Source organism: Podarcis melisellensis (assembly GCF_964234715.1).
Source record: "Podarcis melisellensis genome assembly, chromosome: 13".
NCBI classification, from domain to species: Eukaryota; Metazoa; Chordata; class Lepidosauria; order Squamata; family Lacertidae; genus Podarcis; species Podarcis melisellensis.
Window position 1 is genome coordinate 47,609,036 of NC_138545.1, and position 23,759 is coordinate 47,632,794.

The window sequence follows — 23,759 nt, forward strand, 5'->3', positions numbered from 1 at the left end:
TGAAACTTTGCCCCTGTCCAGCTTTTGTATTATGAACACATTTCTTAGTGACGCGTAACACCTCACTCTCACACACACCCATCTCTTCTTCTTCTTTTATCCATTTAACACATTCAAGTTAATGTGTCTCAAGCTTTCTACTTTCCAGGAACTCTTTTGTCCATCACAGAAACATAGTATATTGAAGATGCTCAGAGTGCAAATTCAGTCCATGTGAGGCACACTGTCAGGTCAGGGGAGGGGGAGATGGGGCTCACCACTGCCCCATCTGGAGTTAGGATGCAAATTTAAACATACTAAAACCGCTCTTTGCCGCACCAGTAAAAGGTAAGGGATCTATTGAGCCAGAAGTGACCTTTTCGGATTGAGGCTTTTTTGCTCCACCCCCCCTTCAAAAACAAAACAAAACAACTCATCAGAAACATGCACATCCATGAAAGTTGACTGTTACCAATTTATTATAAAAAAAATGGTAGCAATGTAGAATACAGCAAGAATTTGTGCTCACACACACACACACACACACACACACGGTGGACATTCCAAACAATATGGACATTTTTTTCAGGGTGTGTGTGTGTAATATGGAAGTGGGAGAGGCGAACAAACAATAGCATTAACCAAAATGCCAGCAGAACACAGGAAAGCTGTTTAAAAGGTTAAAAATTAGATATCAATATTGTCATCTTAATATTGCTTTCATTATTGAACAAGCTTGACTCTTACAGAGGTTTTTTTTTCCCCATAAAAAAGGAACAACCAGAAAAACCAAGACGTGGCTGTTTCAACACGGACATACAGCCAAACCATCACACCCAGTATTTGCATACCTGATAGCAGCATTTCCCCCCACAGAATCATGTAAAAAAACTACATGGAAGGAAACAAAAGCAAAAATATTATGGCAGTTGACAACTGGTATTCAAACAAACAGATGATTAAATTACAGTTAAGATAAACACATAGGGATCATTAATCTACCTTCTTTAAACTTTTTCAAAACTGCTCAAATGAAAGTCACCAACTCAAGGGTCAAGTTTGCACGTTTTTTGTTTTTTTGTTTAGCCGATGGGGATTTTCCAGTTCACAGCTTACTGCATGCTTAGAACAAAGAGGGTCAATTATAAATCCTTCTACACAATAAAGTAGGTAGACAGAGGAAAATAGAAGTTTACTACCTGTAAACACACAAATATACAAGCCTTTGCTTTAAGTGACTGCAGTTCCGCAATGCATTATCTTCTATATCTTCCTCTTTCTCCTCTGTCTCTGTCCCGATCACATATCCTCTCCCTCTCCCTCTCCCTCTCCCTCCCCCGATCCCGATCTCTGTCCCTTCTGGTATCCCGGGGCCGATCCCTCTCACGATCCCGCTCTCGTTCTCGGGGTCTGCTTCTTCGGCCGCTGACAACTGCTTGTGTCCGACGTAGAAAGTCATCTACCCTCATGTCATAATCATGCTGTAGGAGACAGAAATGTTTTTATAGATCACCATTTTAAAAAGCTACAAAGCACAAGTAAGGCTGCTGGTCACTATAGCTTTATGCTGCCTCCAGGAATGCCAGGCACTAGGTAATGCTGCAGGACAGGCTATTGCCCTCAAATGCTGCTTAAGGGCCTCTCATGGGTATCTGGGATAAGGAGGATGCTGGCCTAGGCAGACCTTTGGACTGACCCACCAGTGTTCTGATATTATTATGGACCCGGAGGCCTCAACCCTCCAACATTCCTTATAAAGGTAAAGGTAAAGGGACCCCTGACCATTAGGTCCAGTCATGGCCGACGCTGGGGTTGCAGCGCTCATCTCGCTTTATTGGCCGAGGGAGCCGGCGTACAGCTTCCGGGTCATGTGGCCAGCAGGACTAAACTTCTTCTGGCCAACCAGAGCAGTGCACGGAAACACAGTTTACCTTCCCACCGGAGAGGTATCTATTTATCTACTTGCACTTTGATGTGCTTTCGAACTGCTAGGTTGGCAGGAGCAGGGACCGAGCAACAGGAGGTCACCCTGTCACAGGGATTCGAACCGCCGACCTTCTGATTGTTAAGTCCTAGGCTCTGTGGTTTAACCCACAGTGCCACCCACGTCCCTTTTTAACATTCCTTATGCTAATCTTTAAAAGAAGGATCAAAACAAATCGCAAATGAAAACGGGTTTTGCGTTCAAATACTTCGGTTCTCGAATGTAATCCGTTACAGAAGATGGTTCGAGTTCTGAAACGTTTGTCAACGGAGACGTTCGAGAACCGAGGTACCACTGTATCGGGATTCAACATGCACCTAGAGCGTAGTTTCTCTTTTGAAAGGGAAAACTCAAACCACCTACAAATACTTCTTGCAAATCTTCCAAGCCTTCAACAACTGAGACTCTCAAAGCTCAAGCTAACTTGAGAGCATATGCAAAAATATGCAAAGGGATCGGTGATGGGCATGAGCAAAAGCAACAACTTTGCAAAACAACAACCTAGGTTTTGCTCTCCAGTCTCGTGTGCCTGCATTCTACTATTTATTTTGGCACAAGTGGCAGCTTTAAAATGTGCTTTAAAATGTGACAGAACACGCACTGAATGTTTCAATGAACGTAGAGGCCTGACACTTAAGACTGTATAGAGGTCTCTCGACAGCATAAGATCTGCCCATGATCCTTAACTGGCATGGTACCAGCCATTCTGGGCATACTTACCACCCGCTTATCCCTGTATCGTGCATCGTGTGGAATGGGATGGTGCCCTGAGTAAGGAGGGTGAGCTTGTGGTGGAGGAGCATGGTGCTGGTAGTAAGGATGGTGGGGAGGCTGTTCCATACCCGGGTAAGGAGGCTAAAAAGAAAATGGTGTTATTCACTTAAATTTCTCCTCCTTAGAACACAATCGGCATCAAGGAACACTGAAATGCAACTGTAATAAAGAAAGTGCTTCAAAGATTCAATGGCACTTTGAGTGTGGCACGCTAAAAGGCCGTATTTTTCGCTCCATAAGACGCACCTAGTTTTTGGAGGAGGAAAACAAGGAAAAAAATATTCTGAATCTCACAAGCCAGAACAGCAAGAGGGATCACTGCGCAGTGAAAGCAGCCATCCCTCTTGCTGTTCTGGCTTCTGGGATAGCTGCGCAGCCTGCATTCGCTCCGTAAGACGCACACACATTTCCCCTTACTTTTTAGGAGGGAAAAAGTGAGTCTTATAGAGCAAAAAATACGGTACCTTATAGTGGTTAATAACTAGCCCAAACTGCACACTTAACCCCACATTTCCACAACCAGACACAGGAGGAGGCTGCAGCGACTGAACAGTTTGTATAGGTATAAACATACTATGCACACAATTCTCTGTGTGGAAGGGGCACCCATACCTTGTGCAGAATTAAACTGGCAGTGGGGATAATCACCATGCCACTGTGGGCCATGTTCTGCAAGGTAAAATAAAAGGCTTCCAGAATGCTAGGGAGGGTGAATGGGGTGAGGATTATCGCAATGCCAAAAACATGCTCTTAATGTTACAGTCAAAATCAATATGCATGCATTTGCTTAGAACTGATTGCAAAAGCAGGTGAGAGACTGGAGCGGAACAGATACTGTGGCTTGACACAAGTGTCTTGATACCAAACCCACCCAGAACATTGAAATTCAATGTTATTACATAGATCAGAAGCTTACAAACTCTCCTGTCTTGGACCTCTTGAAAATCGCTGAGGGTTTTGGCGACCAATTAATGATTTTTCTGCCTGTTGTAGCCACTGTTACATAGCTGTCAACCTTCCCCTTTTTTAAAAGGGAAATCCTATTTGGAATAAGGGAATTTCCCTTTTTAAAAAAGGGAAATATTGACAGCTATGCGCTGTAACCCTGTGCTAGATGTTGTATGGTTGTGCTGTCTTCCATCTCCAACCACAAATCCGGACACACTGCAACAGTTTGGGAACTTCTGAGATTGAATGGTTCATTTACCTGGATACTATCTAAGTGTACTTTACAAGTGGGGCCTGCTGTGGTATATCCTCCTTCCTAAAGAAATATTGCCTGCCCTGGGTTCCATGCACCCCAAACAGACCACTCCAGTCTGCATTCTAGGTGCAGCTTCCCCACCAGATTCAGTTTTCCTTTTGAAGAGGTCAGGTATGCCAAGTCCTCTTTTAGCCTCCTTTGGTTTGTGCCCCCCCCCCAATTGTAAGTAAAGGTAAAGGGACCCCTGACCATTAGGTCCAGTTGTGACCGACTCTGGGGTTGCGGCGCTCATCTCGCTTTATTGGCTGAGGGAGCCAGCATACAGCTTTCGGGTCATGTGGCAGCATGACTAAGCCGCTTCTGGCGAACCAGAGCAGCGCATGGAAACGCCGTTTACCTTCCCGCCGGAGCGGTACCTATTTAGCTATTTGTACTTTGAAGTGCTTTTGAAATGCTAGGTTGGCAGGAGCTGGGACTGAGCAACGGGAGCTCACCCCATCGCGGGGATTCAAACCGCCAACCTTCTGATCGGCAGTCCTAGGCTCTGTGGTTTAACCCACAGCGCCACCCGTGTCCCTCCCAATTGTACTTCAACAGTATAAGGCTTGCAGATCTCCCTCTTTTTTCTATGGCCTAATTTCGCTACAACTTTGGTAGCCCCCCGACATCATTCTTTCATACTGCCTGCTCTTTCCCACCAGTGCTTCTTTTATACATAGCACATCTTTCTTGCATGGATTTAAGAGCACGACTCTACGCTTATATCCTGGCTTGCAGGGTTTCCTATTGGCATGCAGTTGGACAGAAGGCTGGACTAGATGGGTTTGGTTTGATTCAGCAGGAATCGCTTGTCATTTTTAGATCCCTAAGGAAGTTCATAAAAAATAAATGGAACTACCCTTATCATCGTTACTCTAAGGAATGCGTTCAATCAAATGCATGGTCAAAAGTAAAGTGCGTTTAAAAATACAAACCATTCCTTGCCAGGGTGGCGGCGGACCCATGCTATGGAATTCTCTCACATAATCATTGTAGGACTGGAAAATAAACACATACAGGGAATGTCATAAATGCAGGCAGCATTAAAGCACTTGCAGCTACAGCACACGAAAAGGCAGACACTTACCCCATTTAAAAAGACGTCTCTGCGCACTCCTGAAAATCGTCTGTTGGGAATGAGATTTGTGAATTTAAACACAGTGCTAAGTTACCGCAGCGTAAAATAAACAAAGACTACAGCATCTCTTACCTGTCTGCATCTTGGTATCTGGGATCCTTTATATAGCCTGTTTGAAATCAAGCAGCATTACATATCATATTTACCGCTATAGCAATATATAAACAGAAATTAGCATCTTTCCCACAAGCATGCACCTGCCTTGGCAAAGAGAACAAGGAAAGGTAATTCTGCTGTTCCCAATGGTGGCTTCAACAATTTGTGTAAGGAGCTTTAAAATGTACCAAGTTTTTCTTTATAGCAGAATAGAGCAGACTCCAGTAATTATCTAGCTATTGGATAAAGAATGTTGAATCTGGTCATTTTAGCTTGATGCCAAGATTTAATCTAAACATCAACAAAAGTACAATGTAGCTTGTTTTGAGGAGATTAAGACATACCTACATATTCACTCATATAATAGGACATTTATAACATTTTTGTCTCTGCTCTAAGCTAGGTCCCCCTACCATGTTCCAAGAAGGGCACGATCCCACACATTCCGTTAAGTCTTCCTATTCAAAATGAGATTTAACTAGAGCCCTGATGCACCCTCAAAGCTTTATTTCAAACTTCACATTCTACACAAATTCAAGATTGTTAATACACAAATCTGTACGTTTGTGCAAGTGTATTTGCATAACGAGATATTAACCTTGTCTTTGGTGAAACTCAGGGGGATAATCAATCCTTGGTTTCTTTCTGCTGTTATGAATATCATAATCCTCTGGTCGACGCCTACATAAATTAGACAATAATTAAACAATTGTTTGGAGCAACCTTAAAGTAAATACCTTCAGAAGGAACAGGAGGTAACCCAGGACGACTTTCTGGGAGGTTTCTGAAGTCCCAGGCAGCTGTGTGAGCCTTACCAAATTCACCGCTCAATCCTTTCTTGTGTTGATGCAAATATGCTTAACTGGCATTTTATGGTTGCAAAGAACCTGAAATCCTTGACTCAGCCATACCTCTTAATTCCAACCTATTTCTTTAGGGCTTACTCCCCGTTACACACAGAACTGTAGCCATAAACCTAATTTAACCCTACTTGTACCTTGTGCAATTGCTATATTGATGCTCGCCCTACAAGCACAGAGCCACACAATTTGGATGAATCTTACGGATGTGTTCCAAACCTCTAAATACTCTGCCTCACTTGGACTGATATCATTCGGACCCATCTCTCTCTCTTTCCCCCCGCCCCCAACTTTACATACAAAGATTACTAGCCAGGAAGGACCTTTCACAATATGGCCTATTCCTATGTTCTCGAGATTAGAGCTAAGAAAATTTTCAAAATTCATATTACTAGCTGAAATGGTTGTGCTTTCCGAAGAAGTTATCTTCCAGCTGCCAGCCTGGGTTTCTCCTTCGCTCACCACCAGCAGGTCACCGAATGCCCCCCCCCAACCCTTCAAATACACCATCAAAATGTGAAACAATTATACATGCCATAGGCAATCACCCCTCCCTCCTCCCCAACTACCATTAAAGTATACTGCATTACCATTTTAAAAGCAAGTATCACAATTCTGAGCAAACAAAGAAAATGTATGCACAGCAGAAATAGATTTAGAAAATAAGAGCTGGTGTAAAGAATAGACATACCGCTTTCTTGTAGTTTGAGTGTGCACTTACGACCGGTATAATATATGATAGTAACAGTTCATATAGTAGTCCAACTACTGACTTTAAGCTGAAAGCCACATACATAAATGGAGGCCCTGGCAGGCTCGAGAAGGTGTGGTGGTGTTATAATGTATAGTTTGCAGTCCATTGCAAAACCTTCACTCGTAAATACTTTATTGCACTGGAAACCTCTTAGGCTTAACTTCAAAAGCCATCGCTGCTCAGTCCTCTTATGCCCAAAGGAAGGGGGATGCTGCCAGGATTCCTCCTACCTACAGGTTACGGTGTCCTTTTTTTTTTTTAAACAGCAAGGATATGGGGACTCGTTGGATATCTGTTACCTACCACAGGACGTTTCCACAAACAGGAAACTGCAACCGAAAAAGGTTTCAGCCCAAACTACACAGTCTTTAGCGGAAAGGCTTTAGATTTATCAGAAAGCAAAGTGGCTACACAGGGGGTCAGGGAATCGTGATGGATAGAGAAGGGCTTATATCAGTCCTTTGCAAAGACTTCTCCAATTCTGTAACAAGATATACCCCTCTTTTCTGGGGAATGTTGGCAAGTTCATAGAGCAGTGATCAATAATCGTGGCGATCCTCTAAAACCACTCTTAAGTCCACAGGTGCTGCCAGCATCTGGAAAGGTTGTGTATACAGACACAGCAACAGCCATTCTTTTTGGTTTGTTGCCGGGTCTCCAAGGCCACTTCCTCCCCCTTTGGAGAGAACCTACGGCTTCCAGAAGCTCAGCAAGATGTGAGAGAATATTTGGTAATGGGCTTAACCACAGCACGGTGATACAATTTGAGACAGTCCCAAACACGCTCTTCTTGAACAGCAAAATAACACAAATATTTTTATCCTCAAAATGAGGTGGTCATCTTCTGCAAAATTATAAGTGATCCTGATAAAAGTCCCATATTTTGACAAGGCTTATCCAGAGATTTACCTGAAAGAAAAGGCTTTTACAAGATATTAACACATTTTTGAACACACAGACTTGCTCTTCCTCCACCTAGCCTGCTCATGGTAAATCCGCTTACCTACAAGAACAGATTATCTGCATTATCTGACCAAAGATCTAGTCTAAGCTAGGTTTACAAGAACGTATTTTCTGCATGAGCCAAAGGTCCCCGTTTTCCTCTTGAAAGTGACAAACTGGGGGAGGGGGGGGACAGTGTGAAATCCTCAATGAAGCCACAGACCCGTCCATGCAGCTTGATGTGAGGATTTTCTCTCTTCTTGATTGCAGGGAAAGCTTTTTGATGAATCACATTCCTCCATCACGTAATTCTGACACATGTGCCTATTATCAGTCCAAAGAACGTTTCTAACCTTCCCACATCTCGGAGTGGCTCTCGGCGGGATGGCCGTCCTCTTGACCGGGGCTGAGAATGAATTCTTGTCTTGTGCCGCATTTTATGAATGACTTGATACAAGTCAATACTTTCATCGGGAGGGAATAGGAGACAAAGCTGGCTTCCGCATTCAGGCTCAATTTCCTGGAACAGTTAAATGCTCGTTTTACAAGATGAACTCTGAATGAATCCAAATTTCCCAAAGACAGCTTCTGCAGCCAACCAGACGGACACAACGAAGTATAATGCTCAATGACATGTTTTTGCTGATTTCTACGAGAAAGTTATACTAGAGACAGCTATAAATATCAACAGAGGGATTTCTAGAAAAATGTTACAACGTTAAATAAGAAAGAGTTGTATCACATACCTTGTGCAACCAACATGTGTAGCCCAGAATCATGGATCAAAAGCTCACCGGCACAAACAAATAGATTAGGTAAATTTGTTTTTACGGAATTTTAGGACATATGCTGCCCATGAAGCAACAAAGAGTGCATATCTTTATTTTGTTAGCTATCAAAAATTGTATTTGCAGCATGCCAAAGAGTGTTACAGCTATCTTTTTAAAAAGCACACTGAGATTGCAAATACCCATGCAAGGTGAAGGAAGCCATAAGTTTATGTGGGCTGCTTTTCCACAAGACCCTACCCTCCCAGTTAGTATAGCAGGAGAACAAGCCCATATTTCTCCCTCAAAATGAACCCATTTTAGAGACTTGAGAATGGTGGGAGTGTTCATGCAGATTCAAGGCTGCTTTTGGCAGAAAGTAGCCTAACAGTAGCTTTAATAAAGAATGGACTACACGTCAAGTTACTTCAAAAGAAGATATTTTGTTGTGACTTTTTTTCTAGGTTACTATCATTGGTCTAAGATCTCTTTGTGCTTGGATTAATGGTGGCTTTCAAATGTGGACAACTATCAAATAAAATAAAACAAGAGCAAATGCATTCCAAAATTTTAACTACTGGCCTTAAGATACTGAAGAGGGATAATTAACACAAATGACAAACCTGTCCATCACGTCCAATCTTTACTGGCTTATGCTCGTTCCAAGGATTGGTCAGATGAGCAGATTTCGTGAATGGCAACTCACGCCTAAATGTATAAGTGACATGCAATACATTTTGTGTATTTGGCATTTAAATAAAATCTTATACAAAGATGCTTTTACGGACTATAACTTGAACATTAAAAAGAAAACCAGGAAGATGAGCATTCTGAACTGGCAGATATAAATATTATCAAAGTGCAGCTTGGAAGACCAAGTGAGTTAGGTTCATAATGCTCACCTTAGTACAAAGCAAGCATGACAACCTTGCAAGTTCTCTATCGCCAGAGGGAAACTTAAGCCTTGCCTTTGCATCCTACCCACCACACTGTTTTGACATTCTGGCAGCGTTCTTAACACCTAGCATGCTGCTATTACTTTCTGGGAAGTAAACAAACTATGAAAAAATGTAGACTTCCAGCACTACTGGAAAAAAATGTGGACTTCTAGTATAGTAGTAATACTGGGAAAATGTTCAAAAGGATTAGGTTATCTTCCCAGATTGAGAAACTCTCTCTCTCTTGATTTAAAATTAAGACTTGGGGAAACTCACCCATCACTATTTACCTGAACATTTCAGGTAAGTGATGACAAAAACCAAGCCTGACATTCATAATACAGAATACGTGTTTCATGAGAAATTCGATTATTTTCAAGGGCAAGAAAAAACCAATGCAAAACATTGAAAAAGCTAGACTTCAACGACAGGGTTGGGGATGTGAAGAATGCATCTTTTGCAGCTCAACCTCTGGTTTCCCAGCTTCATAGACTACTAGTCTGAAAGTCAGTATCTTGAGTGTCAATTTCTGACGACATCCTACTGCAGCAGATAGAGGCTCCCTATCTATCAAGAGCCTTACATAATCAGTTGGGGGATTCTTTCTTTCTTTCTTTCTTTCTTTCTTTCTTTCTTTCTTTCTTTCTTTCTCTCTCTCTCTCTCTCTCTCTCTCTCTCTCTCTCTCTCTCTCTCTCTCTCTCTCTCACACACACACACACACACACACACCTGCAAGACCATGGGACTGAATTTAAGGCAATAATTTGCCACCTATGAAGATGATGGTTAATAACAAAAATCTCTGAAGCATGGCAAAAATAAAAGACAAAAGATATGTACCCTATTCATGGTAGGGCAAAAATAATCCTTCCACTAAGACCAAAGTCTTTTAGAATCATAGCGTTGGAAGGGACCGTGAGGATAATGTAGTCCAATGCTCTGCAATGCAGGAATCTTTTGCCCAACGTGGGGATCAAACCCATGACCCTGAGATTAAGAGTCTCATGCTCTACCAACTGAGCTATCTGCGAACTATCTCCAGACTATGCAAATGAGTGGTAACCTATTGTTTCAGCAAATGAATCATGTCTATTTTGAGGATACACTTTGTGAACCTACTCAGAATATCCGAAAGTAAACATTACGAACCAGAATTTTCACATTTTAACCCTTTTACCTGCATATCCAATCTATCTTAAATACGCCTCCCAGCATTTTTGCACTCATTCCTGCAGGTAGCACCCAGTGTATGGGAGATCCCCCGTGATGGGATTCTGAAGCCAGCCTTGCAAATCCTGCAAGAATCAGAACACTGCAATGAGACGACAAAACCCAAACAACTTTGGGTTAATGTTGAGTGCAGGCATTTCCTCTTCTTTACCTTGGAATTTCCCACTCTCTCTCACAGAAAATATCAAGATAACACTCCTTGCTTGTCTGAAAGCAGCATTGAGCTTCTTCTCATTGACTGGGAGGGTTGACCAGACACCCTGTAGAGAGATGAACAGACACAGAAATTATAAAACCCAAACTGCTCAATGGATGCACCAGGGACACATTGCACTTAGCTCAGTGCTAGAACACATGCTTGACATGCACCAGGTCCCAAGTTCAGTCCTTGTAATCTCCAGTTAAAAGATGTGACAGCTGAGAAATATCTCTAACTGAGGTATTATAGAGGTACTAGCACTACAGGACAAGCCAGTATGACTGATACAGCTTCGTATTTCATAAATGCTCACATATCCAACAAAAGCTTGGGGAGGACCAGGAAAATCATAATCCATTAAGTTCAAAGCATTATGGAAAGCATTAAACAGTAAAAATAAAGCATTAAACCAGAATTTGTTGTTCCCCTTTCTTTCTGCAAGGCTCCCAGCAGATTCAAAGTAACAGAGATACAGCTGGTGAGATCCTAACTAATTCTATTTCTTTGTGACAGGGCTGAGGTAAGAGAACTAATTAAAGGCTTGATAATTAAAAGAACAATTGCCCCTATTCCGTATTCTGCAATCAGAGCTTTATCTTCATAATGAAAGTAGTCTGTAAGTGCAATGTGGCATACCTTAGCTTTGGCAAGTGAGACGTTTTCATGGTTGTTACTTTTGATAAGAAAAAATCTTGCATCTTGGAGAATGTATTTAAGTTTGCTAGTTTGGTCTGGGGGTGGAAACAAAGCAAAATGTAATTTTATTGGCATTTCCCTCTGCACCTCCTAAGTAAACACACAACACATATTTATAGCCCCTTTGTGGGACAAGCCCTTTTATATTGTGGTACAACTATTCTTCACTTCAGAGGGGCTTATGCTGGTCTCCTGCACAAATTCCATTTTAATATATTGAAGCTATGTGACCAAATATTGAGGAATTGTGCTGCAGGTCAGTAGCTGAATACCACATATTTCAGACTTGAAATCTGTGTCATAGCATGCAGTGCTAAGCGTAGAAAGCAAAATAAGCTATTTCAAGTAAAAAGCCAATGCAACATCAGTAATGTTCCGATATGTTTGCTTCCGGGTTATTGGTGTAAAATACATTCTTGAATGAAGAACCTATGAAAATTTATCTTTCAAACAGCACCATTTCATTACTTCTTTGCTTGCCAATTCAGCAACAAGATATATATATATATTTGCCTTTATGAAGATGCATGCAAGAAGTAATTTGAGAGGCAATACAATCTGCTCACTTGAGTTAGTTCCACTATACATCGGAACATTACCACATCTGATGTATGTTAACAAAGACTTGACACAACAGCTTGCGATGGGAGCATGCATTAAAAAATTCGAATTTAAATTATACCTTTTTGGACAGCACGAACGGAAGATGATAATTTCTCATGCTTCTTTTCTGAACCTGTGTTTAGCCAAAGTACATTTGTTCAGATTGAGCCTTAATAGAGATACGATATAAATTCTACAGCCTTTTCACATAACTATTTTCATTCATGACAAATTATTCCTCCTGACGCGCACCCACACACACACAAAGAATGCTGCTCAATGTGCACGAGGGTTTGTTTTGGATTTTTGGGTTGTTTCATTTTGTTTGTTTGTTTTGGTGGACCAGTTTTCTCTTCAGAAAACTAGTCAATGAATCATCATCTTCCAAGTTTTAAAAAGTGAAAATTCCACTTAAGCAACAAAATAGCATTAACATAACAAGAAAACCTACTTCCCCAAATTATTCACACAGAACATGCCAAAATACCAATTTTCACTATTTAGCTACGTGTCCAATAGGTTTCTATGGCCCACTATTTATTTTGGAAAATGCAGTCCAAGGGTTTTGCTACAGATCATTTCAGTAAGATAAGCAATAACATAGTAATACCTGCATATGACTCTGATGCAGAGCTTCCACTTCTATCAAAAACAATCGGAGAGATGCCTCTAGCTCTTTTTCTCGCCTTCTTTTTCTCATCTAAGACCATCAAAACAAGCAACAGCAGTACTTTTAAGGCCGACACCAAAAACTTTATCAGGAACGATTGCAAGAAGGTCAATACAGTTTACATTAGCTAAATGCATATTTGGCTCTCAACATTCAGAACTATCATCTCATTAGCCCTTCATTCTTTAGTCAGGATCCAAAGATCCATGGTGTTGTTTTGCAGAGCGCAAAGGAGCTTTAAACTTTTTTTGCCTTGAACAGTAATATTCCACATTACGTGGAAAGCTGCTTTTGAAACACACAGAAATTTCAAAAGCAGTTTCTGATACGGTATGGTGTGCACACGTGTGTACGAGTGTGAGGTCTTCACAAAGTCAAGAAATCGACTGATATAGATCAGGCCTCCTGCTGGAGTCCCAGCATGCCCCTGGACCACAACGTTTATGCACATTATTAGAAATACAGCAAACACATCCCCCTAAAGCCTGATTTATACATTGCCAGTATGTAAGCTTGCCTCTTCTGCACACCATGGATGTGAACCTACTTCTGGATAACAGACTCACTTAAGGAGTCTGTGCCAGACTCCCAATGAGGTGCAATGCTGATTGGGGTGTTTGCCATGTTATTCAAATGATCTAGCCATGTGACACGACAACCACATCACATTGACAACACTATTCCAAAACTTCTGAAATGGAACTGTCCCTGTAACGATACTTGGTACAATTAGGGACACCAAAAAATAAAATAAGGAAGGCGGAGTTGGGAGGGACATTGCTTAAATAAAATGTGAGCAATAATAAATTAATAGAACGTAAGTATTTGGCTAGAAGTTTGAAATTCAGCTAAAACTCAGCTGCTTTGCTCTGAATTGTTTCTTTCCAGGTTTTTAAAACCAGAATGTGCCAACTAGCTTTATATACTGCTGGAAACACTAATGTTTCTTCAGTTATAATCTACTCCTCTTTTAAAAAAATGATTTTAAAAAATCAATTCTTTCACCACAGAAATACACCCAGACCAGCCATTCTCAACTTAGGGTTCCCAGATGTTGTTGGACTGCCACTCCCATCATCCCTTGCTGGCTATGGATTATGAGAGTTGTAGTCCAACAACATCTAGGGACCCAAGACTGAGAAAGGCTAACCTAGACTAGTATTATAAACACTGGTACATAGAAGTATTCACATTGAAACGTAAGTAGAACTTGTGTGACACACTGGTTTGAAGATCTTTTTTCATCCCCATGAAATTCCCCCTAAAGGAATGTAACGTAAAGTACACTGCCAGAAAACTCATCTTATGTTTCCACTTCCATTCCTCACAGCCTCTGGCCAAGAGACCGGCACTATGAAGGAAACTGCTTAGTGAGACACTAATGAGACCAGAGCATAGAAAGAGCTCTGCCGGATGAGACCAAGGACCCATTTAGTCCAGCACTGTTCTCAGTGGCCAATCAGATGCCCATAGGAAGCCGTTTGGACAAAAATGTGAACACTTTGCTGCTGTGCTACCCTTACTGGTGGTGCTCTCTCACACCAGAGACAATCATCTGCGGAACGATTTAGAAATAAATAACTGAATATGACAAGACCCAGAGGAGAAAGAAATGATATCAGCTACCTGATATATCCGAGCCCGAACCAGATCGGACTGACCCATCAGTAAAGGATGCAGATTCAGATTCAGAATCACTAGCTTCGCTTCGTGTGTCGTAATCATTTCCCTCCTTCTGATCCCTTTCATCTTGATCATAATCCTCTTCTTCATCATCTCCCTCTTCTTCCACTTCTTCCTCCTCCTCCCCGTCATCGTCTTCCTCCTCCTCCTCTTCTTCTTCCTCCATCCCCTCCTCCTCCTCCTCCTCATTCTCTGTGTTTCCTTGGTCAGAGGATCCGCTACTGCCTGTTTCATGATCCGACCCGTACTCCTCGGAGTTCACCTCTTCTTTTGAGGAGTGACTGGACCTGCTTGGCTGTCTGTCCACCTCATGCCTTAGCCTCTGTTTAAATGAGAATAAAACAAATGCCTTACATGTCAGGATGCACAGAGTTCGGAGCAAGCACCTTAAAGAACTGGTGCATTTAATGACTGCAAAAGCCGCTGCTTACCCCAGAGGTATCTGGAGTGGAAGACTTTGCCCTTCTGTCAGCATCTCTTTTCCTGAGGCACGCCTTCTCAGGTTGCCCTTTGTAGGTGTCTCTCGAGCTGCTGCTTGTCATACGCATCTTTCTGTCACCTTCTGGACGCTTGCTCCTATCAGACCTTTGATACTCCTCATTCTTATATTCCAATACTGGCTTTCCTTTTGTGCTCACTATTCGCTTGTTGTTGCTAACGGATGAGCTTGGAGGTTTGGGTAGCAACTGCCTCGAGGAATGCACAGAAGGCTTCTGCTTCTTGCTCTCAGCTGTCTCCATCCTCTCACTTTTCCTTTTGGATCCTGAAATATTTTTTTTTTAGAAAAGCAACAACAAATTTTGAAATCAGCATCTCATAGCATTAACAAAACGCTGCTAAAGCTATCTTCAGAAAACACGATGAGCAAACGTTTTTCATATTTAGCATGAGTCAAAGCACATAAACCTATTAGGTTTAAAACCGGGATGTTGTGTTAACTAAACTGCCTCCTTGGAAATCCTAGCATCTCTCACTATTTAAAGATGAGAAAACTGATGACCAATGGCTGGAATGACTTAAAAGACCAAAAGACAACTTAGGACAGCCCTTCCAAACCCTAGTGTAGTATCATTCCAAATGTTATTGGACTCATAACTCCAACTGGGCCCAGCCAGTATGGCCAATGACTAGATCAGGGATTATGGGAGTTGCATTCCAATAGCATGTGAAGGGCACCAGGCTGTGGAAAGTTGACTTGGGAAATAAGCTGAAATAGAACCTTGCTTCTGGCTTCCTCAGGAGGAAGACAACTCCCTATGTATTTCTATAGCCAAAGAGAAAAGATTACATGCTTGAGGAAAACTATTTCAACTTGTTTATATTTTATAAGCAAGGACAGTACTTGCTTTTTGGCAAACTGTACTGTTTCGTTTGGCATGCCATATTCCACAAAGGATCTTAAAGCCTTTAAAAACATTCAGATATGAAGGCTACAAACAAGGTATCGGCACAGCAGGTTCTTTGCATATATGTGACATATTTTACTTTAATAGCTCACATTGAAAAAAATCAAATGTGGCAGGGAGATAAGGATACTTCAAAAAGAATTTGTAATGCAGAACAAAGAACTCTTAGGAAAAAGAGGGGTTGCCCAGTGGGCATGCACAGGTCTCTGTGCACCCTAGCAGCAGCCCTCAAGCTGGTTGGCTGATCTTGCTGTCCACCTTTTCAAAAGGGCCCCTAACTAGTAAAGTAGCATACCCTTTTTCTCACTTTTATCTTGCTCACTGTCAGGGTTATACAGTTCATCATCATGATCAGGTGCATCAGTCAATATGTCATCCAGAACATTCAGTTCGCCATCTGTAAACAAAACACAAGGTTAAGAAATGGCATTCAGAAGAGCTGCACCGTTTGCTTTAATGGTACCAGAATAGTGTAATTAGAACCACAAAATTCTCGAGTTGGAAGGGACCACAAGGATCATCTAGTCCAGCCCGCTGCAATGCTCTTACCAAATGAGAATTTAAAATGGTTTAAAGTGATACTAAAATCCAATACCCACACATTTTCTTTCAGCACTTACATCTGCCCACCCATTTGAAGCTTTTCTAAAATTAAGAGTGAAAACTGAATAGCAAGGCAGTTTTTCACAAGACTAATTTGGATAACTGCCAAGCAAAACTGTTTAAATTGGGGAGGAGCAAGATATGGATGAACTCCCTACTACAGGTTTAACCTAATTCACTGACAAACCTCTCATCTATCTTTCAGTTGCTTTAATCCCTAAACTACATAAGGGACAATTGACCTGGTAAATCTTATAGGCTTGCTTTAGACCAGGGGTTGGCAACCTAAGGTGCATGGGCCACAAGCGGCCCACTGGGCTCGTTTAAGCGACCCAGGAGGCACCCTCGAACTGAACTGCCTGCTTGGTGAGTCTCCGCGCGCTGCGCTAAACCAGCGCAGCACGGCATGGGGACTCACTTCTGCGACACTGGAAATTGCTTCTCTGCAGATGCCAGAAATCACAGGCATGCAATCTGGACCCTGGTAGGATCTCCACTGGAGTGAACCGGCCCAGGCGAGGTAAACCTTGCCGACCCCTGCTTTAGACCCTAATCAGGACATTAAAATGTTTAATGCAATTATGGCAATTAGATCAATATGTTAACTGCAACCTTTATTCACACCAGTCAGTTGAGATTTAATCCTGACCACAGACTGGGCCATAATTAGACAAACATGGACTATCAAAGAAGGCATAGAGGCTAGGATGAATCTGCACTGATTTTACTCTCATGAAATTTCATAGGTAAGGAACAGTCTCTTAAAAAACAACAACTATGATCCTTCATAGGTTTGCGGAGCCATTCATTCTAGAGCTGTGTATATTAAAGAGCTAGATTTTATACCCATCATTCACTACTAGAAAAAGTACAGTGGTGCCCCGCAAGACGAATGCCTCGCAAGACGAAAAACCCGCTAGACGAAAGGGTTTTCCGTTTTAGAGGCGCTTCGTAAAACGAATTCCCCTATGGGGTTGCTTCGCAAGACGAAAAAAATCTTGCATCCCCCCACGGGTTTTTTTCGCTTTTTTCACCCTTTTCTTAAGCCGCTAAGCCGCTTATCAGCTGTTCCGCTGATAAGCCGCTTAACAGCTGATCGCTGGAAGCCGCTTGACAGCTGTAGCGCTAATCCGCTAAGCTGTCAATGGGCTTGCTTCGCAAGACGAAAAAACCGCTATACGAAGAGCCTCACGGAACGGATTAATTTCGTCTTGCGAGGCACCACTGTAGTAATATTTTGAGGGAATCTGACAGGGATGCCCCATACTTCTTGAAGTATTTGCTATATTAGTCACAGAGCAGTGATTCCAATAAGGGAAGACTACATCGTACCTAGACCACCTTTCCTGAAAATATAGCCAGGTGGAATGGTTCCTGAAGAACAAGTTCTGTAAAGGGAGGAGTCACCTTCCCCTTCTGGCTAAGCTCTTCTTCTCAGGGAGCCCAGCATAATTAAAGCTTGTAAAAATATGGACTAGGATCCCAACAACTGGTGCACATAGATTTTTATTTTTCCATTTTTAGAATTATAATCATGATTATTTTATTTATACCCCACCCACCTGGCTGGGTTTCCCCAGCCACTCTGGGCGGCTTACATCATATCTTAAAAACAATAAAAACATAATCAGACCCCTACTGTCATATCATGAACACCTATTCAAACTTCCTTCAATGTTGAAAGTGGTTTGGCATGCAACAGGAGGGACTGCAATTCCTGAAATTTCTATTTCAGGCAATCATTTTACTTTAAGATGAACCACAGCAAGAATTTGTTTCAAAATTCTATCTCCTTGAGCAGTTTTGATTTGTTTTAACAAATCATGTGTAGACTAGTACAAAGCCATTACTAACTACAGACAAACATTATTAAATTTAATTATCTACAATCAAATTCAAAGAGCTTTCCAAAGATTCAACTACAGTTAATGTGGTGTACAAAGCTCCATTAAAAATGGAGCTGCCTTGAAAAATCAGTTGCATTTCTCTTTTTTATTTCATCTGGCTTCTCTGGACTCTTTGGTTTTCAAGAGCTTCTCAATTATTTCTCAATGATACAGGTATACAGACTAAAACCTAATCTAGACAATATTCAACTAATGGCAACTGTTGAGGTGGGGTATGGCTGGGACCTCAATCCAATGGTCTCTTGAAACTCAGATCTATGATAGGGGGAGAGAGAAAGTATTTTCAAATTGAAAATAATTCATTGTCTTAAGGCATTCCTGTTTCCTCACTACGCCTAAGTGCCAACAATCTTAAATATGGACCTAACTTAACACCACTCCTATCTTAATGTACTTCACAGGAATTTGTTTTTGATGATGACTTTGGAAGGTTAAGCTAGTCCCAGAGACCTGTAACAGCCTTCTGGATATGAGACATCAGGAGCAAATTGCATCTGTCTTCCATTATCTGCACTTGCCCTATCCTGACATCTGCACAAAACACCCCTTAAGTGTTGGGGTCCTGAATGACCAGAGCTCCATTTATCTCCCACCACCACTGTGTTTCACTAACAATGCATACCATCTACACATTAGACATAGGACTGCAAGGAAGTGCAGTCTCTTATTGGAAGACTGCTCAAGTCCAAGAATCTCTTGGAGGTGACTTTGTTAATTAAACCACCAAATATCTTGTAGTATACAGCTCTAGTTTTTGTGTTTGTAAACATTCTTCTTCTTCTTAAAACACACTAATGCTTTTAGGATGATAGGGCATCCCAAACAATTTTTCTGAGCACCGGTTCTGTTCTTGAACAGTGTACAGTGGTACCTCGAGTTACATACGCTTCAGGTTACATACGCTTCAGGTTACAGACTCCGCTAACCCAGAAATAGTACCATGGGTTAAGAACTTTGCTTCAGGATGAGAACAGAAATTGTGCTCTGGCGGCGCAGCGGCAGCAGGAGGCCCCATTAGCTAAAGTGGTCTTCAGGTTAAAAACGGACCTCCGGAACGAATTAAGTACTTAACCCAAGGTACCACTGTATTTTTATTTAGATAAAAAAATCTGTAGCAGTTTATCTTAAACAAGCAACTGTTCTGTACTAGAGTAATTGCCAATAAAATTAATTACTGCATACAATACCCTAACCTATATTTTGGAAAAGGCCCAAAGTAGAATCGTTTATGACCAGCTCAGGAACTTTCCTTGTCGTGCTTACAAGAGCCTCTTAGATACAACTGCAAAGACATAACAACAGAGCTATGGAAATGTGGTAGACCTCAAATACCTGAAGGCCAACATAAATTTTTGGTGGCTCGTCCATGATACTTACTACTACTCTAAATACACAGTGCCCCAGTATGCAGCTGGTAGATATACTATCACTCCGTTTGCTTCATACTCATCAATATATTTCTACATAAACTAGGCCATGCAAGATAAAATTCCCTTCAGCACACACAATGCAGAACTGCTGCAGTCACTGCTCTGCAGTCATATTGCTCCTATTAGATGCAAAAAGCAAGCTTTTAATAAAAGCTGTCCCTCTTGTTTTAACAGGATTTCTAAAGCTAATCTATTTAGGAAACAAGTATGTACATAAACAATACATAATTGTGCCAGTGGTCAAGCTGCATAGTTAAACATGGTCAAAAGAATGTAATAACCGGCTGGATCAGGCAAAAGTCCCACCTAGCCCAGCACAGCTCAGTCAGTAGAGAAAGAGATTCTCAGGGTCGTGGCCTGAAGACACGCATTGAGCAAAAGATTCCTGCATTGCAGTGGGTTGGACTAAATGACCCTTGTGGTCCCTTCCAACTCTATGATTCTATGGAAATCCCATTATCACAGTGTTTAAAGAAATGGCCCTACAAAGCCCATAAGCAGAACTCACAACAGTACTCTCCTCACTTGTTATTCCCAGCAACTGGTATTCAGAGGCACATAGCCTCCAAAAATGGATGTAGAACATAGCCTTATCCTCTATTAATTTGTCTAATCCTCTTTTAAAACCATCCAAGTATTAGTTCAGCCTTCTTCTAAGGTAAGCCTGCTTCACCATATTATTGTCCACCCTGTCTTCTATATTTGTAAGCAGCTCAGTGGTACCCAGATTTACTAAGAAGTCCTGTCAGACTTTACATCATTTAAATCAAATCTTGTATGTTTCAAATTGCAGCCTTCACCCCTAACCTCAGATACCTTCTTGCTCGCCACATTTCCTCCACTGTTTTATCTTATTCTGTAATGCAGTTTGAATAAATGCTGAACAGCACAGTAACATAAACCTAATCTCTAACACAGGCAAACAAAAAGCTTCAAGCGCTGCAGAGCTGTACTTCATCTCATGACATGGGAATAACACAGATCAGCTGTTTTATTGTTTTGCTTATACACCAACTAGAAGGGAAACACACAAATCTAGTAAGCATCAGCTGAATCAGTGGAGGGGGTCACTTGTATAATATCCCTTCCTAAGAGCTGTGTGTGTGTGTGTGTATATATGAAAAACCAGAAAGCTAGTTTAACATAGCAGCCAAGTGTGTGAACTTTATAATATAGCCAAGATACTTTTGGCTTCAAATGTAAGGCCAACCAAGAATTTACTGGCTGGTCTTAGGTACACTACTATCCTCTCATCCTCAGAATCTCATCTGCATTAGGAAAACGGAAGTGGACCATCTCACAAGGCAGTTATAAGTCTTACTGAGATGATATTGGAACACAGCAGCATTTAAACTTTAATTTCCAGCATTACTAGCTAATATTCACGGAATGTGAGGGAGGAGGATGAAAGCAATCAGCCAAAACTCACTAGGAGACTGTTTAAAAAAGAGGTTGCTTTTTTAAATAAAAAGAAATCATTATTTTAAAGCACAAACAGCCTGCGGACATTTTTTTCCTGAAACCAAAGGCTAGACTGCACCATTGCTCAGGATGTTTCGCTGGAAGGGTTTGTTGCTGTTATTAACATCAATTCTCATTTTTAGATATTAGTATTATTTACGCAGAAACTCAGTTTGTCTGCGTACTTTTTATATGTTTTATCTATTTTAACAAATTTTAAACGGAAAGCTTAAAATGTTTCCTACTTGAGACCAATGGCTTTTTGTTGCGGGTTTGCTGCTGTAATGATCCAACAGCTTGACCTCAACCCCAAACGTGCCCTCCTCCATTGTCTTCTGAGACAGACAGATGCCAACAACCACCGATATAACTTTTTTCCTATTTTTTTAAAGAAATATCTTGTTACAATTTATGTGGCAACTGTTCCAATTCGGTTGTGTACGCAATTTTTTTCATCCTGTAAGCTGCCTCCAGACTGGTTTTAAATATGGGAAGGCAGTGTAAGGGTTGGTGTGTGTGTGTTTGTGATATTGGGTTGCTTTTACTTTGATTATATACATTGCTGTTTTATATTTTGAATGTGTTCTGGGTTCTATCAAAGAAGACATAGATGCTAGGATTTGTTCTGCAAACCGGTATACAAATCCAGTAAACAAATAAAATACTCCCCCCCCCCAAAGACGATGGTGGTGAGCAGCCCCCACCCTCCCCCTTGCTTTCCCAAGCCTGGCAACCAACAACGTTGCCTTTCCATCCAGCCCCCAACCTATGCCCCCCCCTTTCCCCAACGTGACCCCCAAAGGTTGAGAACTAATATTTCAAGGCCTTTTAAACGGCCATCCCTTACCTTACTGCCCGCCCCACTTTCCCAAACGCGTGACCCCCCCCCGAAGGCTGATTTCATTTCAAGGCAATTAAACCGCCGCCCCCCAGCCCACTTTTCCCGGGGGGGGGGAGAAGAGGCAGCAGTAAGGCCCCTCGCCCTCCTTCGTAAAGCCCCTCAGGCCTCTCCCCCCCCCACATCCCCTGGGCCTTGGCCGCCCCCTCCCGCTACAGGCCCGTCCCCCCCCAGCCCCGGTTGCCATGGCAACGTGCGGCCTAGGGATTGAGGGGAAAGGAAAAATCCCGGCGGTACCTTTTTCCTCCCGGCTCTCGGCCGCCATCGTCGTCCCCCACCCCACCCCCCGCGGCGGAGGAAAAAGAAGAACCGGCGGCGACGGCGGCGGCTTTCTCTGGAGGCGGAGGAGTATCGGGAGACGAGGAGGGAGCGGCGCAGCCGAAGGACGCGAGGGAGGCAACGGGGAGGGCGATGGAGCCCCTTCAGGAGCTGCTCCCTTCAGGACGCCGAGCAAAATGGAGGCTCTTCCCCGCCCCCCTCGCGGCCCCGCCTCCTCCTCCTCCTCCCGAAAGCCCCGCCTCCTCCTTCCCGGCTTTATACTTCCTACGCGACAATTCCCACAAGGCCCTACGGAGCCCCTTCGGCGCGTGGCGTCACAGGCGCGTGGCGTCACGGCGTACGCTCTCTCTCGCACGCGCGCGGCGTCACAGGGCGTGGCGCCGTTACCTCACGGCGTGCGCGCTCTTTCTCTCTCGCGAGGGTGGGGTAAATGGAAAAGATCACCATAGAGATAAAATGTAGAGAGTTGCAAAGGGTTCGAGGCCAGGTTCGAAGTCGCGTTCCGCCCTCACTCCTCCCCCCCCCCCGGGCGTCACGGGGCGCGGCGCCGTTACCTCATGGCGTACGAAAAACAACAACCCGAACACACCGTAGAGCTACGAAAGGGTAGAGTGTGTCTACGGCTAGAGAAGTGGCAAAGAGATCCGATAGGTAGATATATGGACATCACCATAGAGCTAGAAAGTGTGGAGCGTGCGCGTCCAGAAAGGAGTTTCAAGAGGACTGGAGGAAATTTAAGGACTATTTGGATAAATATTGTAATCTAAAAAATTAGAAATTGCTTGAAAGAAACAGATAGGCCTAGGATTAAACTAAGTTATAATTAGATAAATGGGATTCAGAATGTTAAGAAAAGTGAACAAAATGGACTATAATTGGAAATGGTCTTAGTTTAATAATGATATTGGAAAGCTGTTATTTATTTATTTATATAAAATATTTATTAGAGTTTTACAGAAAGACAAGTACATACATACAACAAAAAGAAAAAAAGAAAAAAACCAACATAGCCAAAAATGCAAAAAGATTACAGAAAACAGAAAATACACAAAAAAATCATCCAAAAAGGTAATAAAAAACATAAAAAACAAAACCCCCGATTTTTAATTTTATACTTATTTAAACCTCTTTCTTGACTTCCTCACGCCTGTTTTTTTTGTGTTCCCCTTTACCAAATCAAGTTCAGCAAATCCTTACCCTCTTTCAAATCTCATTGAT

General features: G+C 42.2%; 1 protein-coding gene across 3 annotated transcripts; it reads right to left on the minus strand.

Annotated features, from left to right (window-relative positions):
- Window positions 1-434: 434 nt before the first annotated feature.
- YTHDC1 (YTH N6-methyladenosine RNA binding protein C1) lies at window positions 435-22,763 on the minus strand. Of its 3 annotated transcripts, none has more exons than XM_081884010.1 (17): window positions 22,500-22,763; window positions 16,271-16,360; window positions 14,989-15,320; window positions 14,501-14,879; window positions 12,815-12,904; window positions 12,284-12,337; window positions 11,542-11,636; window positions 10,858-10,966; window positions 10,654-10,771; window positions 9,161-9,245; window positions 8,124-8,290; window positions 5,813-5,895; window positions 5,191-5,227; window positions 5,068-5,107; window positions 4,916-4,978; window positions 2,684-2,818; window positions 435-1,460 (listed from the first exon to the last, which is right to left on the minus strand). In XM_081884010.1, the coding sequence occupies exons 1-17, from the start codon at window positions 22,525-22,527 to the stop codon at window positions 1,236-1,238; spliced, it is 2,130 nt and encodes a 709-aa protein (XP_081740136.1). In that variant the 5' UTR covers window positions 22,528-22,763; the 3' UTR covers window positions 435-1,235. The 3 variants fall into 3 exon arrangements, with proteins under 3 accessions (XP_081740136.1, XP_081740135.1, XP_081740137.1); XM_081884009.1 differs by having other exon boundaries at window positions 16,259-16,360; window positions 22,500-22,762; XM_081884011.1 differs by lacking the exon at window positions 12,284-12,337 and having other exon boundaries at window positions 16,259-16,360; window positions 22,500-22,762.
- Between the last annotated feature and the right edge of the window lie 996 nt (window positions 22,764-23,759).